This window comes from Protopterus annectens, chromosome 7.part0, assembly GCF_019279795.1.
Source record: "Protopterus annectens isolate FY-2018-M chromosome 7.part0, PAN1.0, whole genome shotgun sequence".
NCBI lineage: Eukaryota > Metazoa > Chordata > Ceratodontiformes > Protopteridae > Protopterus > Protopterus annectens.
In genome coordinates, this window is record NC_056739.1 from 1,396,278,017 (window position 1) to 1,396,294,940 (window position 16,924).

Consider the following 16,924-nt stretch of genomic DNA (forward strand, 5'->3'; position numbering starts at 1 on the left):
ACTTCAAGCTCTGTGTATGAAACCCCCTTACCTTATTTTTCACAAGGATAGAGTGTCCCTCAGGACTTACCTGTCTTTCTTGCCTAAGGTGGCTTCAGAGTCAAATATTAATCAATCAATAAATTTACCAGTGTTCTTCCCAAATTTTCAGAACAAAGGGGAATACAAGTTGCACAAACTTGGATGTACACAGACAACTATGTTTCTACTTGCACAGAACTAAAGATTTTCGCAAGTCGGACCAGTTGTTTGTATCCTTTGCAAAATCAGCTATGGGTAAAGCCATTTCCAAAGTGACCGTAGCAAATTGGATCTGTCAGTGCATAATTCACGGGTACATATCGTCAGGCAAACCAGCCCCTATTGGAATTCACGCTCATTCTACAAGTTCTGTGGCCACCTCAGCAGCCTTTTGGTCTAGGGTTCCCTTGGACGACATATGTTCAGCAGCTACTTGGTCCTCTTCTCATACGTTCATTTCTCATTACAAACTAGATATGATTTCGAGAGGCAGGGCTTCTTTTGGCTCCGCGGTGCTTCGGAATATCCTTCCGTAAAGGCCACCCAGGTTTTTCTTGAGTAGCTGGGGACTCTGTCCCACAGGTTGCAGAGCAAATGAAGTAACTACTTCAGATAAAGAAGTTATGTACTCACCATAACGTTCCATCTGAGTAGGTACTTGTCTGCAACCGACCCCCCCCCTGCCATCCCCCGAACCTTTTCCGGATTTTCTGGTCACCTGTAAGTTTCTTGTCAGGAGATTAGATATGGTGTATTCCTCTCTCGAGGTTATTAGTTGGGTGATAAGGCAAAAAAAGTCGATCTGAGGTAATACAGCAGGTAGCAGGGGATTATGGGTAGGGGAGGAGCTAGGAGCTCGGATCTTGTAGCTTGGAAAGCTGCCGGCTCAGATCCGAAGTCGGATCCGATACCCACAGGTTGCAGACAAATGAAGTACCTACTCAGATGGAACGTTATGGTGAGTACATAACTTCTTTTTTCTTACATTCTGCTTCCCTCTGGATCATTACTTTTCTGTTAATGTTGTCAAATGTTTGCCTCCCCTCCACAAAACTACATTGATCCATATCTATCAATTTTGGCATCACTTTTGCCATATTTTAGCCATTATAGACATAAAGGCTTTATAATCCTGTTTTAGTATAAAAATGGGCCTGTATGAAGCTGGATCCAATGGATTTTACCCTCTTTAGGTATTACAGCTACTACTGCTTTCTCCCAGGATGTTGGTACTTCTCCTCCTCTTAAAATACTATTAAACAAAACCTTCCAGATCTTAGGTTCATAGGTTTATACTAGGCTATCTGCCCTAAGGCATTTATAAGCCTAGCCCAAAGTTTTGTGGCTTACGCCACCCCTTATGTTAAAAAATACTGTGCCCATTAGTTTGTTGTGCCTCTGTCTAGCAGTGACAGAGATGATTCCTGGGTTAAACCTACAATCTCCCATCCACCGGTCAAGATTTCTCTTGAACAGAGCCATCGAGGTGCTCTGCCTCACATGGACTGGGATTTTATTCCACAGCATAGGGAGTCTCTGGGTGACAAATCTATCCCTCCAGCATGTCCTATTTATATCTGTGCTAAGGTTTAAGTCGCTTGCTCTAGTGGATCTGGTAAATTTGAGGTGGAGCATGTCCATTAATTCCGGGTTGGACATGGCCTTGTATGTCAGGCACAGGTCACCTCTGAGCAGGCGGTATGCAACTGAATAGAGCTGGAGTTTCTTCAGTCTGGCAGCATATGACAGATTTTGGAGTCCCTTTATCTATTTTGGTGAGGAACTTTTGGGGTCTCTCCAATTGCTGCAGGTGTCGGGTGAGATACATCCCGAATGGGGCATTGTACTCTATCATTGGTCTGATAAGTGAAGAGTACAGGGGAACAATGACCTCACTTGATCTGGATGTGAATCCCTTCATGATCAGGTGGGCACTGTAGAAGGTCTTTCTAACCACTTTAGCAATGTGAGTGTCAAAAGAAAGGCCACTGTCAACCTGGGTCCCCAGGTCCCTGATAACCTGTTCTGTTCTTAATGGATTGCCCACCTATATGGTAGCTTGGGGTTACCTTGTTTTTCCCGAAGGGTATGACTATACATTTTTTGGCATTTAACTTCAGGCCATGGCTCTGGCACCAGTTATCAGTTTCCGTGAGACCCCTCTGAAGGATATCTGTGTCCGATGTACTTTCCACTATGGCGCCCAGTTTGCAGTCATCTGCAAACTTTGTCAGCCATAGTCGTCCTATGTTTGCCTGTACTTCTGAGAAGTAGATGCCGAACAACAGGGGGCCAAGGACTGAGCCCTGTGGGACCCCACTTGTGACCGGCTTGGAGTCTGACATGGCGCCAGCAACTCTAACCCTGTGGGTTCTGTCCTTTAGCCAGTTTGCAACCCATCTTGTGACATATGGGTTTACATTTAAGCTGGTAAGTTTCTCTATAATACCCGAGTGGGGTATTGTGTCGAAAGCTTTTGCAAGATCAAGGTAGGCAATATGGACTGCCTTTCCCTCATCAATGGCCTTGGTGACTGTTTCGAAGAAGTCGACCAAGTTCAAAAGGCATGATCTGCCCTTGACAAAGCCAAACTGGGTCGGGTCCAATGTCTGCAAGTCCCCCATGTCTTTGTTTATGAGTTCCATTATGATCCTCTCCATAGCTTTGCAGACCAGGCTTGTTAAGCTTATGGGGCGGTAATTTCTAGGGTCCGTAGAGGTACCGCCTTTGTGGAGTGGGACCACAGTTGCCGTGCGCCACTCCTTGGGCACGTATCCTGTGGTAAGGCTAAGATTAAACAGCTGCCTTATATGCGGGTTTAGTTCCTCGTTGAGTTTGTGTAGCACACAGCCGGGGACACCATCCGGTCGCATTGATGCTGTGTTTTTAGCTTTAGAGAGAGCAGCTTTCACCTGTGCATTAGAGATGTCTGGGAGGCTACACTCCGCTGGGATAGTTATCCCTCCTAGCTTCCAAACTTCCACAGAAATACCATATATTCCTGGGGGCCTTTCTGTAGATTGGTTATACATCACCCTTTTTATCTCATCTCTTCCTGTAGTAATTGAGCCTCTGCTTCCTTGGCATATTTAATTCTTACATAAACATTTCCATTTGTAACTTTTCTTGATTTCCATATTTCTCTGCTTTATACAGACTTTCAAAGAATTTCCAAAATATTTCTACAGGATCCCTTGTTATCTTCCTTTATTATAGGATCCTTAAGCTTGTGGACATCCCTTTCTACTTTTGCCTGAGTGTGCTAAAAAAATTTGTGCCCTAAAGTTATCATGAAAAAACAGTTGCTTAACAGCAATCTTTTTAAACTGCTGCATATTATCAAGGCAATCCCTTATTTTCTGTTTAGCATTCTGCAGTTGCTCCTCTTCTGTGAGATATCCCCTATTTTATAATAATTTAACTTTTGTCAGTCCCTCTAAATAATTCGTGTTACTTCTTAAACATAGCTCCCTTTCATTTCCACCCTATTTTTAAATTCCACTTTAATTTTATCCCATTTCTTAGCTATATTTTCAGAAGTTTCTTTCTTCTCTAATAGCTCCTGAATAATGTCCACTACCCGTTCCTTAAATTCCTCTCTTTTCAACAGGTGAGAAAGTGCCAGTGTTTCATTTTTACTTCATTACCCTGTGTTTTTATTTTAGTGATTATTGGCACATGACTTTAAATAGTTATTGGGTGTGTATCAAGACCTTCAATTAAAATGCATATGTTCCTGTGAAATGTAAATTCTACCTGACCTAGCCCAAATTTTGTATCTTTAGGAGTAATATGTAAATTCACTCCAAATTCCTAATACTGAATTCACATCTACCATGCCAAGTGTTTTTCATAAATTTCTTTAAAAATCTACCCTCCTTTGTTATATTTTCCTTTCTGGGGCCCCAGAGACACCTTCACTGTTGCAAATCAAATTCCAGACCCCACCTATAATTAATATTCCTTGATGAAAGCTGATTTCTCCCAGAATTTTCTTAAGCTCCATTATAGCAGTTTTCGGTGTAATATAAAATACATGCCAGTGTAATCCTCCTCCCTTGCCAGTAGCCCCTTAGTACTACAAATCTACCATTGTCTTTTTTGTCTTCTATTGCTGTTGGAGCTCCTCATGCAATTAATATAAGTATTCCTCTTTTCTTTTGCCCCAGGTATTCTGCTGAATAACCATCCTAAAACTTTTTTTATCAAATTCATATGTTGATTTCTTTCCATGTGGTTTCCTGTATCATAGCTGTTTACACTCTACATTTTTTTATTAGTTCACTATTTCTTTTTTGTATTTATCTGCGAGACCATTAATGTTTAAAGGCATTATAGAAAGAATCATATTCTTGAGGGATTATTATTCCTACTTCATAGGTATAACAGCTTTTTTGTTAAATGTCTAGTTCCATCTTTTGTGTTACGTGCATGGCACTGTTTGGCAGGTTAATCTTTTATGCAATTGTCTCTTGTCATCTCCATTTGAGCCTGTGTCACATCTTGCAGAACTTTGTTTTATTGAAAACCCTCAAACAAAAAAGCACTCAGTACTCACAGCAAGAGGTTCTCCCATTTGATTCTCACCTAGTGTGCGGGGAGTGCCTTCTGTGTGGAGTCTGCATGTCCTCCCCGCAGTCACATGGCCTCGAAAGCCATGCGTGAATGGGCGTGCCTTCGCTGAAGGTTGGGCGTCGGGCTGGCAACTCGGCACCATAAAAAAAAAAATCTACTGCCAATTATTAGCGGACCAGAGTTCCGCTGTGGCGAACCCTTACCGGGAAAAGCCGAAACGACAAACAACCCCTAAAAACCTATTAACTTAATACACAAAACTACGTACATCTTTAATTATATAAGTGTTACCCTCCTAATAGGAACTAAAGTTCCAAACTTACAGCCACACACAGACTTGAACTAAACGGAAAGAAAAATTATCCATGCTAAGATGCATGGTGTAGAGCCTTTGATTCTTTTAAGTGCTGTCTGATTTTACCTTATCTTTGTATCTCTCTCATCTGGGTAAACACTTGAATGCTTTCAGAAAACATTTTCTCTATGCCATTTCTCTTTATCAGATTGTCTGCTAGTGACATGGGAACCAGGTACAAAACTGTTTACTAGAAAAAAAAAGCTTTATAATATTCAGTATTCTTTTACATTTACTTGCTTTCTTTTAAAACATATTATATAAAGTTAATGACCTTAGCCCGGTCATTCCCTTATGCAAGAATGAGAAAAAAGCACACTGTTTCTTTTGACATGCTCTCTTAACCAGATCCTTTTTTTACATCGGACTGCCTACATTTCTTAAAACTGAACAAGGAGAGAGGGAGAAGGGAGAAAGAAACAAAAAGAAAAAAAAAAACTTGAGCACCTATTTACATTAATATGCCCATTGCACTTAATTTATGACATGCAAAGAAAATCATGTACCACTTAAATAATACTATTAAGAAAAAAATTGTTTTACTTAAAGTTAACTTTCTCCCTCCTCTTTCCTTCTCCTGAATATTTTGCTGAAGATCAGTGACAAGAAGTAGAGTATATGCTTTAGAGACCCCTACAAGTTTAACATAGTCCGAAAAAGTCCAATATTTCCAGATTTTCTTATTCTGTCTTGTTTTACAAGTATAATTATTGCTCTGTTATCCTACATTTGTCAATTTCTACGTTACTGATAGTTTCCAAATGTTAATGCCATGAAGTGTGAATTATGCTTTAGAGTCCTGTACAAGTTTAACAAAGCCCAAGAAAGTCCAGTATTTCCAAATGTTCTTGTTCTACTCCTGTTCATCTCCATAATTCTGTCTCTGCTTCATCTTCAGTGCACTATCGGTTCTTCTAGTCAATCGTTAAAGACTATTTAATCAGTATTATACCAACTACATCAACATTTTAAATGATGTTGATCATAGTTGTGAGGTTATTTACCAAAAGAAACTACAAAAAATTCAACGGGACATTAAAGTATACGATGCGGGCACAGTGTAGTCGCAATCTAAGGGTGTTCCTCGTATACATGGCAACCGGGAGGAATCAACCAATCAGGAGGCAGAATATGACGAGACCATGACGTCGGATAAGCAGGCAGCTGATAAAAATTCAAACACTGGTGCCGTGAGCCCTTTAGCAGAGGGTTTAAAGCGTTCAGAGAGGATTCGGAACAAGGAACCACCATACGAGGAGAGAGAGTACGGTCGTTTAGGGGCTCGACCAAAAGCGAGATACCCCACCAACAATTTCCAGAATGGAAGTTGGAAGTTACGAAGGTGAACAATATTTCTCATTCTGTTGTAGGGGAAAAAGATGTTGACATTAGAGTGGGGTTTTTTTCTCTGAATAATCGACATGCTTTTGATGACTGGTCTGCCGTTCCTTCGGAACTTGTTATTTGGATGAACTGAAGGTATTTGCAAACAGTAATGCCGGTAGTGGTCGGGATGGTAATTTGGTAAATTTAAGTACGCACACTGTTATGACTGAAAGTTTTAGTAAGTCGGCCTGTCTTGAATCTACACTTGATGAAGCCCTTTATATTGGGGCTAATGTTGACTCGTTTTAACAGGTGTACTAATGTTTTTAATCGAACGGATGTTAGTTGTTCTAATGACCCAGAGCGGTCTTTTGCTATGTTAACACCAATTGAAGAAGTTGATAAAAATGTAATGCAAGATGATGATATTTTTGGGATGTGTGTTAACACTGAACAGGATTTTGAACAGCATATAGGCAGTTCTAGGACTGTTACATGCAACAATGTGGTTAGCAATAGTGTAGACAACACTGTAGAGATGGGTCCGTCTATTTTAGAGGGGGATATTTTTGACCAGTTACAGTACGGTATTTTAAGTAATCCTATTATTATGGAAAACAGTGCGCATGATTTTAAACTGTACAACTATTCTAATGTTTCTTTTAGTACTGAGTATGTTAATCTTTTTTCTAAGGGTTATACCTTTGTTCCATGTAGAACAGGCAATTTGGTTGATACACTTATTGATTTAAAATTATTTACACGTAAAATGAATTTAAGGGTACATTTTGATGTTGCTAACACAACTAATACAATTGATAAACAAGGCCTTTTGTCAAAACCAAGCACATTTAATCCACCCTTGAATCCCATGATAGCCATATTTGAAAAAATGTGTGAATTAGATATCAGGGAACATTATAAACAGCGAACAAGACAATCATACTTTAATATGACAGATGAAGAGTATGAATTGATGGATACCTTAGTTAAGATGAAAAATATACGTATAATGAAGCCTGATAAAGGCAATGGGGTGGTTATAGTGGAAAATAATGATTGTCAGCATTATGATGTTGATGCTTATGGAGGATAATTATGCAGAAACCAGTATCAATGAAATTAATATTGCTTATTGCAAACTGGATCTTTTGTTAGAAGACATGTTGTTTCAGGGTGAATTGACTGAAGTTGAGTATGAATTCATGAGTAACCCACATCCAGTGGTTAGTGGCATCTTTGGTATACCCAAAATCCGTAAAGGGTTGGATAATGTTCAATTCAGACCTATTGTTGACGGCAAGAGAAGTAAAACTTGTTTTATTAGTCAATTTTTAGATCATCATATGAAAACAGGTCTGAGGAGTTTTCCATATATTACCAAGGATTCTTGGAATTTTTTAGAGAAAGTGAAGGCCTTTAAATTTAATGACAACATCACTTTTCTTACCATAGATGTTTGCAACCTGTTTACGGTCATTCCACATGATATTGGATTAACATGGTTAGGACACCAGTTGGCAGCGACAGGCATATTTGAGCAAGATCAAATTAATGTTTTTGTTAATGGTTCTGCATAATAATTTTTTATTCTTTGAAGGGCACTATTTTAGGCAGTGTACTGGTGTGGCTATGGGGGCTGCATGTTCCCCTATATATGCCAATTACATGATGGCATATTGGGAGGAACATTTTTTATTCACTAGTGAATTTAGTAAGTATATTAAAACATACACACGATATTTGGATGATATTTTCATTATTTGGGAGGGGGATTTGGTCATCTTGGATGCTTTCATTCAATATATCAGTAATACTGTATGGTTTTTAAAGTTCACGCATGAATATAATTCAGATACTATTACGTGTTTGGATGTTAGACTTACTATTGATAAAGCACATGGTAAGATTAAATCTAACATTTATAGGAAATATACTTTTTCGAACTCATACCTCCAGTACAACAGTTGGCATCCTAACCATCAGAAAAGGGCTATTGTCAAAGGCCAAATGGTCAGAGCAGCCAGGATGGTTAGTGATGAAAAAGAATTTGTGGATGAATTAAATTTTATGATTTCTTTATTTTTGAATAGAGGTTATCCTAAAAATTTATGTTTGGAATTGTTTAATGAGGTCAAAAACAAAAGGGACAGTGGTTTTTACAAGTCTGTTCTCAATTCTGATAGTGCCATCATATCTTGTGTAGTGCCCACTACACCACACCTTTTAGGGAATTCACCATTAATGTTTATTTTGACCTATAATGGGGATTCTGATTGTATTGCACGGATGGTTGGTAAGAACTGGGGCATTTTACAGTTGGATAAAAATGTTGGACCCAAATTTAATAAGATACCTAGATTTATTTATAAGAAAGATTTATCATTTAAAGACATTTTTGAAAGATGTCCCTTTCCAAAGGTGTTTCCACAAGTAGGGTCCTTGGTCGTAATTTAGTTGTGAATGATTACCACATTTTTATCATGGGACACTTTGATTGTTATACCAAGAATGTGGTCTATCTTGCCAAATGCCAATATTGTATGGCCTTTTATGTGGGCAAAACGTGTAGGCTTTTTAGGGAGAGGATTAGGGAACATCGTTTAAATATTAAACATCTTAAGACTACCAATGCTTTAGCTAGACATATTGTTGGTCACACTGAACACTCTTTTAAATTTTGTGTCTTACAACAGATTAATTGTGACCAACAGGGTAGGATTTTAGATGTACACTTGGATTTAAGTGAATTAAAATGGCAAATAAGATTGAATGCACAAAATTTCCCTGGTCTTAATGATTATTGCACCATCAAGCCCGTGCTTAAGCTTAAACACATCACGGGTAAGGGTTAATACATTTATATACACGTACATACATAATTAATTAAGGTATTTGGTGTTGTACATTCAGCATTTACTTTTCAATTTTATAACATGTTTTTTGGGGTGTTTTTATTCCTTATTGTTTGTATTACAGTTTAGTATTAGGTATTTTAATATGTTTGTATTGGGAACATTATATAGAAACTATTTCAATAGTTAATAGATTGTTGTCCAATTATTGTAATTAATTAAATTATGTGTGTAATTTTTCTTATATAATGAGTGGCTTTATGCAGGCTTTAGTATTCTGAAGAAGTCCGTGTGTTAGGATGAAACCTAGGTAAATTGTTGTGTTTGGTGTTCGTTTGCAATAAATTCTTTTTTCGGCTTGGACTTCATTCTCCTTTTTGATGGTCTTCTGGTTCCTGGTTGTTCCTGTACAAGTTTAACAAAGCCCAAGAAAGTCCAGTATTTCCAAATGTTCTTGTTCTACTCCTGTTCATCTCCATAACTCTGTCTCTGCTTCATCTCCAGTGCACTATCGGTTCTTCTAGTCAGCTCGTGCTTTTTCCCCCTATTAAGCATTTTCTGTTGAAATGATGGGAAAGGTTTCACTGGCACAGTCTGTCTGTGGTCTTTATTACCAGAAGAACAAGAATCAGAATCTCCTTCTGTTTCACAGCTCACTTTTTGTTGGACAAAGTTTTGCGTTTCTTCTTTAGTATGTACTTCATCGAAAAATGGTTTTGCTCCTTCAGGGAAAAATACTTTGAAGATAGCTGGATAGACCAGTTTGAATCTTATCTTGAGAAGATCTATGTGTATTTGACTTTCACTTTTTATTAAATTTCTTTTATTACTACTTTGGTATTGGCCTACAGTTGGTGGTATCGTTTCAGTTTGAATCTTATGCCTGCTTCTTCACATTCCCTAAATAATGGAATCAATTTATTCCTCTTCTGCTTGGTGTACAGTGAGTAGTCATTCTCCACAAAAACTCTGCTGTCTCCTGCTTTTAGTACTTTGTCCTTCTGTCACAGTTTTGTCAAATTCAACAACTCCTGCTGGTAAGATTGCACTTTTTTTTTATTATTAAAGGTCTAGGTTGTTTTGTCATAGCCAGGTTTGGAGCATGTACACAATGTGCCCTTTCAGTCAACAATTCCTGTTGTGGAATACCAGTCCAGTTGCTTATTTGTGCTGTCCTGAAATTAACAAGTCTCTTCCTTTCAGCTTCTCCGATACAACAGACAATCTCAGGTTTTCCCTGTATGCTCTGTCCTCTAATTCTATTATTTTTTTAAACATCTCTTGTACAGTCTCATGTTCAGCCAGCCTTTTCTTCATTTAGACCTCTGAGTTTTGCAGCTTTATCACCTGAACTGAGTATTTCGTTAAAGGTTCTTCCATTTTTCCAGCCTTTTATTGTTTCAGTTGATAAACTACATCAGTGTTTTATTTATTTTAGTCAGGTCTGTGTGCATTCGCTTTATACTTTTCTGAAGGTTACTGGCTGGAAGTCATGTCTTGAGCTTGCACTTCTTTTTGCTCAACATCTACAGTACTTTTCCCAGTCAGTGTTTTTTGTCACCTTTTGTAGCTGCTTTTCCTTCTGTATTTCTTTTTTTCCTAGCATTCAGACAGTGCACTTACTAGCCACTTAACTAAATGTACTCATAAGTCCAGGTCCACTGGCTTTCTCTGCTATGTTTCTATTTTCACACTGGGAGAAGTAGAAATAAGCTTTTACTCAATGTGCAGCCATCTTGAAAGTCAATTTCCAGGTTGTATTGAAGTTCTGCTGCAAGTTTTGTTTGAATATCTGCAGGGGTTCTCACTAATGCTAAGATGAGCAGGGAGTAGGTTATTGGCATAGTTTCCCTTCAGATTTTCGATACCTTTTGTGTTATTTTTCTTTTGCTTAACCGGGATTCAGTTGGCAGCCTTGGCACTGAAGGAGCCAGGCAGGAAGGGAGAGGAGTGAAGGGGTATATGACACACTTTCCTCTATGAAGATGGGGTGAGAGGTTTGTACACACTTGGAGGCGCACTGAGCAATGCAGTCTCCCTAGTGGAAACCAGGAACTCCACTGATTATACTCAAGGAAAAGTGTCAGGTCAACTTGAAATTCCCTTGCAAGAATGAGGGGGGATCCTCCATGAATGTCCCATTACTTGACGCACCCCAGTTTCTATCAGTCTGTGTGCAGCTAGAGCCTGGGAGAAAAGGACAAAAAATACATAGCACCCTGATGGCTGTCTGTGTGACCGTCTGTCCCAGTCGACCCTCACCCTGGTGAAGAATGAGTGGGCCAGTTGCTTGGGGACGCTTGTAGTTGACAGACACTGGGGGTAAAAGCATACAAAAAAATGTTCAGCTGTTAAGCTTGCCAATAACTGATATACTTAAACATTTTTTTTAATAAGCATGTATGTTAGCTGGTACACTGATATGCACTTAAAATCAGAGTGCACTCCCCTATTACTGGTAATTTTTTCAACTTTAGTGATACTGGCAAGTGTTTTAACTCTGAGCTTACATACATAACCTCGAAAAGCTGTGCTAATTTTTATTTTGTAGTATTTACCTTAAGTAAAACAATATACGTATATAATATTGTTTAAAAGCAGTTTTGCATTTTTTTAAGTTTGAAGTTTGCATTTCAAAAGAGTTACCATTAGCTTTCAGAGTTATATGTTTTGCATTTTAAATGCTCTGTCAGGGATGAAAGTGTCTAGTGTATTCTTTTTAATCTCATCAGTTATTGTAGTGTTGTATGTGGTATATATGTACTCAAGGTAGAGCTTTGCTGTGGGATTTTGCTTCTGCACCTGTTTGTTTTTCCTGTCGCTTTTTCCGTACCAAAGTAGTACTGCATTGTAAAGTCACAGTTGCTCCACTTTTCAGATTGTGAGGCTATTGCAATATAAAATTAAGGTTTTGAATAGAATAACAGAGGCAGATGAAGTACAGATTGACTCAAAGGAGCAATTATGTTTATTCACCTAAATGCTTTTAGTGGTGTCATGGCAAGGGAAAAAAGTAAACATAAAGTTAATTGAAGTTTTCTCTTAGATGTAAGTGGTTGGACTTAGAGAAGTGTGTTCTGTTTTTTTTTTCTGCCTGTCAATTTTATAGATTTTTTTCAGATTCTTAAATGATATTTAATATTGGTTTAATAATGTTTGTTTCTTGAAACAGCCAAAGGCACGACCCTGACAGCTGGCACTGCTGTGGAAATGAACAGAACTGGACATGATTCACTACAGAGACTTCAGCTGGCATGCCGGACTCCAAGATGCCTTTAAGTTATCTCAGCTTCCTTTTGTCCTCAGGTGTGGAGATCTGGATCTGATGAGATGTCAGTTGCAAGGAATTGCCTGAAGCCATGTCTATAGCAATCAATACTGTACATGGACACTGGAAGAATTTTAGCCATGCCGATGTAATCAGTGTTATGAATGCATAGGACTGTGAAGTACAGATAAGTGAAAGTTTTATGCAAGAGACCACCAATTGCCATCTCCTGCTACTTTTGGTACTAAGTGGCCTGGGCAAAACAGTGTTTTAAGCCCCTTCTATGGGTTTTGCTCACACTAATGACTTAGCACAGTGACCAATAGTTACTGTTAAGAATACCAAATGAAGGGTTAAAAATGGCTGTAGTATTCTTAACATTAGTGCTTCTATTTAATAAATATTAGCACAACTCAGCCATGAAATTGGACTAATAATTTGCTTAAAGCAGAACTGTATTCATTTGCCTGGCCTTTTAAAGGAGCCTGGAATAAGAAGTCGTCAGAAGTTCAGATGCATTTATTTTATATGTAACAGAGCTGAAAAGGCAAGTACAAGTAAGCATTATAATAAATGAACAGTTTAAAAATACTGGAAACATGACATAGGAGAAAAATTGTGTTTTACACTAGAAAAGGAAATAATTAAAAAAAGGATCTTGTACAATGTTATACCATTTCTTTAGACAGGTTATAAAGGCTTGATTCAGTATTCAGAGAGGTAGGCACTTTGTAGTGCATCTTTATTTTTAGGAACTGTTACACTAATGAAAAATGTAGACCGGTTTAAAAAAGTAAGAATTAGATTTTCTTCCCCTCCAACTACCCTTCTGCACTAACATCTTTAAAACTTTCATATGTGATAGCTTATCTTATTCTAGCTGCATACAGAATTGTTATTGTTAATGTTATACAACATTTTGAAAGTTTTTTTAACTTTATCATTACTTCAGTAATGGTCAGGTCTTGGGCGTCTTCCTCACCAGAAATGTCCCTTCATTTTATTCTACATTTTACACTGCCTTCTGCAATGTTTCATTTTATAGATTTCACTCTCTTTAGTCACCCTGTTTGTTTACTTTTTGGTGCTTGCATTTTCATTTCTGCTTTGAATTGTATGTTAGATATAACTTAATTTGATATAGTGCTTTCTTCTGGATCAAGTCTCCCTTTTAGGTTAGGATCATTTCCCAGCTACAGTGATTGTCCAGCTGAGGCAACTTTTGCTTGAAGAAACATTTTGTTCTCTCTTTCTTGGTGGTGATGGAGTATGCAGTGACTTTGTGCATTTTCTTTCTTTGAACTGTTGGTGATCAGTGAATACTGTGGACCTCCAGGCTGTGTCAGGGTTCTGTCCAGCACTGGATGTGTACCCATCCATCTCTCTGGGAAGGTGAAACCTCCTTTAGTGTTTAATCCTTCTTTATCCTACCCAGCTCTTTAGTGACCTGGCTCCATTCTTTAGCTTGGGTGATAGTAGGCAGTTTTAGTACTATTTTTGAAGAGGTGAGCAGGCTTTTGTCTTTCATTTGCTGCTGTTCTAATTTCAGTATGTCAGTACACAACTTGCTACTGAATGTATTTCTTCATAAAAATGAGACCAACTGCAGCAAGGGGAATCAGGTTTGGTTAATTACAAACAGCAGAAATCTTGGATCAAATTAGGTTAGTTTATGACTGAAAGTAATAAGCAAGATAAATGTAGCATTTCCCACTTTTGGTTCTTTGGAGCTGATCTTGCATCCCATATTCCAGTTAGTAGTGCTTTTCAGGAATACTTACGTTGGGCATTATTTTAGCATTATTTAAAATATATGGTTTACTATGGGGTACCAGATCATGATAACCATTATGTTCAGATGACAGTTTATGCTGTCATATACAGAAGGCAAGCAGAAACCACAGGCCTGTGTCTGCAGGCACTTAATCCACATGGACAACTCAGTGCAAGTGACATTTTAATGGCAAATACCTGAATTATATATAAAATGCTTTTCTAAATCCCTCTGTATACACACCAGCAAGAAAGCAGTAGAAAAGCTTCTGGTGTTTTCTTTGGGTAATGTATGCCATTTGTTAAATTGTGAGTTGTAGTTTTCTTTTGTGGTCCCTGTAAAAAGCTGATCATTAAATTTTATTTGAATATAGTTGTTCTAAGCTAGCAAAGACTTGCACAGGACTTTAAGAAAAATTTGTTGGAGTAAGTGAAGCATATGAAGAGACTGCCAAAAGGAAGGTTTGGAATCTAATGGTTTGCAAGTCCTGATGTTTGCCATACTTGTATCTAATCCTGTACATGCTGTTTTAGTAGGTCCCCAGTTTGTAGCTTGTTTGAAGTCTTTGATTTAATAGCACTTTCTGTATTCAGTCTTCTGCAGTCTGCTTTTTAATAGAAACTAAAAACAAATATGGACAGAATTCTGCAGCCAAATTCTCTTTAGAAACTGAAAGAGAGCATTGCACTCCATCTGTTTAAAGCACTGTTAGGAAGTAGTTTGTTAAAATTGCTTTCTTTTCACTTTTGTGATCTTTGCCCCTATGCATGCCAGCCTTCAAATTTCCCCTCATCTGGCACTGCCCCATTTGTTCTACCCAGGGTCAGGACGAAAGCTGCATGAATGGAGCAGCCTTGAGGGAACTCTATGCCCTTGGCAGCATCCTGACAGTGTCTGTAATGGCTTAACCCTGACTGTGGCTGGGGAGACATGTAACCCACGTCACTACAGAGGTACACAGTGTATTCCCCATGTGAGTACACATTTCCTCACCTGTATGAAAGACCAGCACCAGAAGTAGGTTGGTGGGCCTAATGCACGTTTCTAGACCATGCATGTGCTTTACAGTCCTTCCTTTGAGGTGTTGCAGTAGCACATTGCTAGCTCTGCCATCCTCCCAAGGATGAGCATACCCATCTTCCCCAGCACCTGCCTGAGCCACTATTCAAACTCTGATCACCTAGACCGTAGTCAGGTCTTTATCCCATTGTGCCTCTGAAACACTCTGGTGAAATAATTTTTTACACTCACTTGGGTACCTAGTGAATTTCCTGGGCCAGGTGATCAAAAGAGGCAGCTTTTTTGTAGAGAAACTTGGGTATTTAAACAGACTCATAATCTAATCCATAAAACATGATGTTGCACAAAATAGTTTGCACCAAATACAGCATTTCCTTTTGTGTGCAAGGAATATTTCTTGCTATAACAAGTTAGATTGCACATCGTTGCACACTGTTTCTTGCAAAGTTTCTCAAAATGTCCATTCCATGGACCCTCCCTACCATCTTTAATTTTCTGGAGCATTTTATTTTGAAGTGGCACTGACTTCATAGACAGTTTCTCATGTTTTCTGTTAAGTTTGGTTTATGTTAGCTTTAGCTGTGCTTTAATGAAAGAAGAACATGTATTGGGAAAGATACATAAAAAATAGCTTCCACATTGACAGACTGTGCTCCATGAAATGTAGCAACATCTTGTACATCCAACCTGTTGTTCATTTCTTATACTAATTGTATTGAGCACTGTCCATTATGTTTGTCTTTTAATCCTCTGAATGTGACAGACAGATGTTTACCTGCTAAAGTACTTCTGATGGCATGGTTACAGATGAGGAAATTAAGGACATGAACTGCATAAGATAGTGCTATCATAGAGATAAAAGGAAACATTTTATGACTGTTTAGAAGTATAAAATTGGACATCATGAAATTTACATACCACGGAGTGATACTCAAGAGTCATGCCAGTGCTAGCTACATATTTTCCCCTCTGGAAGCCAAGAAGACCATTTGGCATGTAGCTAGATGTTCACGTATAGTGGTAGATTTACCTAGATCTTTTTTTTTTTTTTTTTTGTATTTCTTCAAAAGCTCTTATGTGAAACACAGCTTTTTATACCTATGCTGTGTCATGCTGCACTGCTTTTTCTTTTAGTATCTGCATAGTTGGTCATGGACTGAGTTTTCCTCAAGTCTAGTGCATACATTTAAAACAAAAACTATCAATTATACCTAGAACAAAGCATTTTTCTTAAAGTTGCTTAGCCTGTTTGGTTTTTCTCTCATTTGTAGAGTTATTCACTCAGCCATTTAAAGCAGCTGTAGAGTAATAAATAAAATTCATTGGCAGCTAAAAAAAAAAACATTTGCCCCACTTAGGCTTTCCATTAAACTCTATGCAGTGGATACTCCTCATTTCATTGCTGACTGGTGCCCTGCTTTTCAGTTTGTATTTTTTATATGTAGGTGAATTAGGTGCTACATTTTATAATAGTTTGGATTTTACTATTACATCACTCTATATTCCTTGGTCTGAATGTACCACTACTGAAAGAGATAAATTTTAAATTGTTGAACCTTGACCATCTAATTGCATGACCCACCTTTAGCTTTGATGATTGAATTTATATCCCAAGACTGATTGCAGCAGGGTTTACCTTCATTAGCCAGAATGGCATGTGCTTGAGTCCACCTGCACGACGTCCTACAATCCCGAATGACAGGAATGCTGAACACTGACATTCCCAATTC

The 16,924-nt window shown here is 38.2% G+C and overlaps 1 protein-coding gene across 4 annotated transcripts in view; it reads left to right on the forward strand.

The window, feature by feature from the left end:
• The window catches only part of ATXN7 (ataxin 7), a 1,461,623-nt gene extending 1,445,117 nt beyond the window's left edge, over nucleotides 1-16,506 (forward strand). For all 4 annotated transcript variants that reach the window (XM_044077985.1, XM_044077986.1, XM_044077987.1 and 1 more), the window contains one exon: nucleotides 12,305-16,506. In XM_044077985.1, the coding sequence (XP_043933920.1) occupies nucleotides 12,305-12,322 (18 nt within the window). In that variant the 3' untranslated portion in view covers nucleotides 12,323-16,506. The remainder of the gene's footprint in view (nucleotides 1-12,304) is intronic.
• The last annotated feature ends 418 nt before the right edge of the window (nucleotides 16,507-16,924 follow it).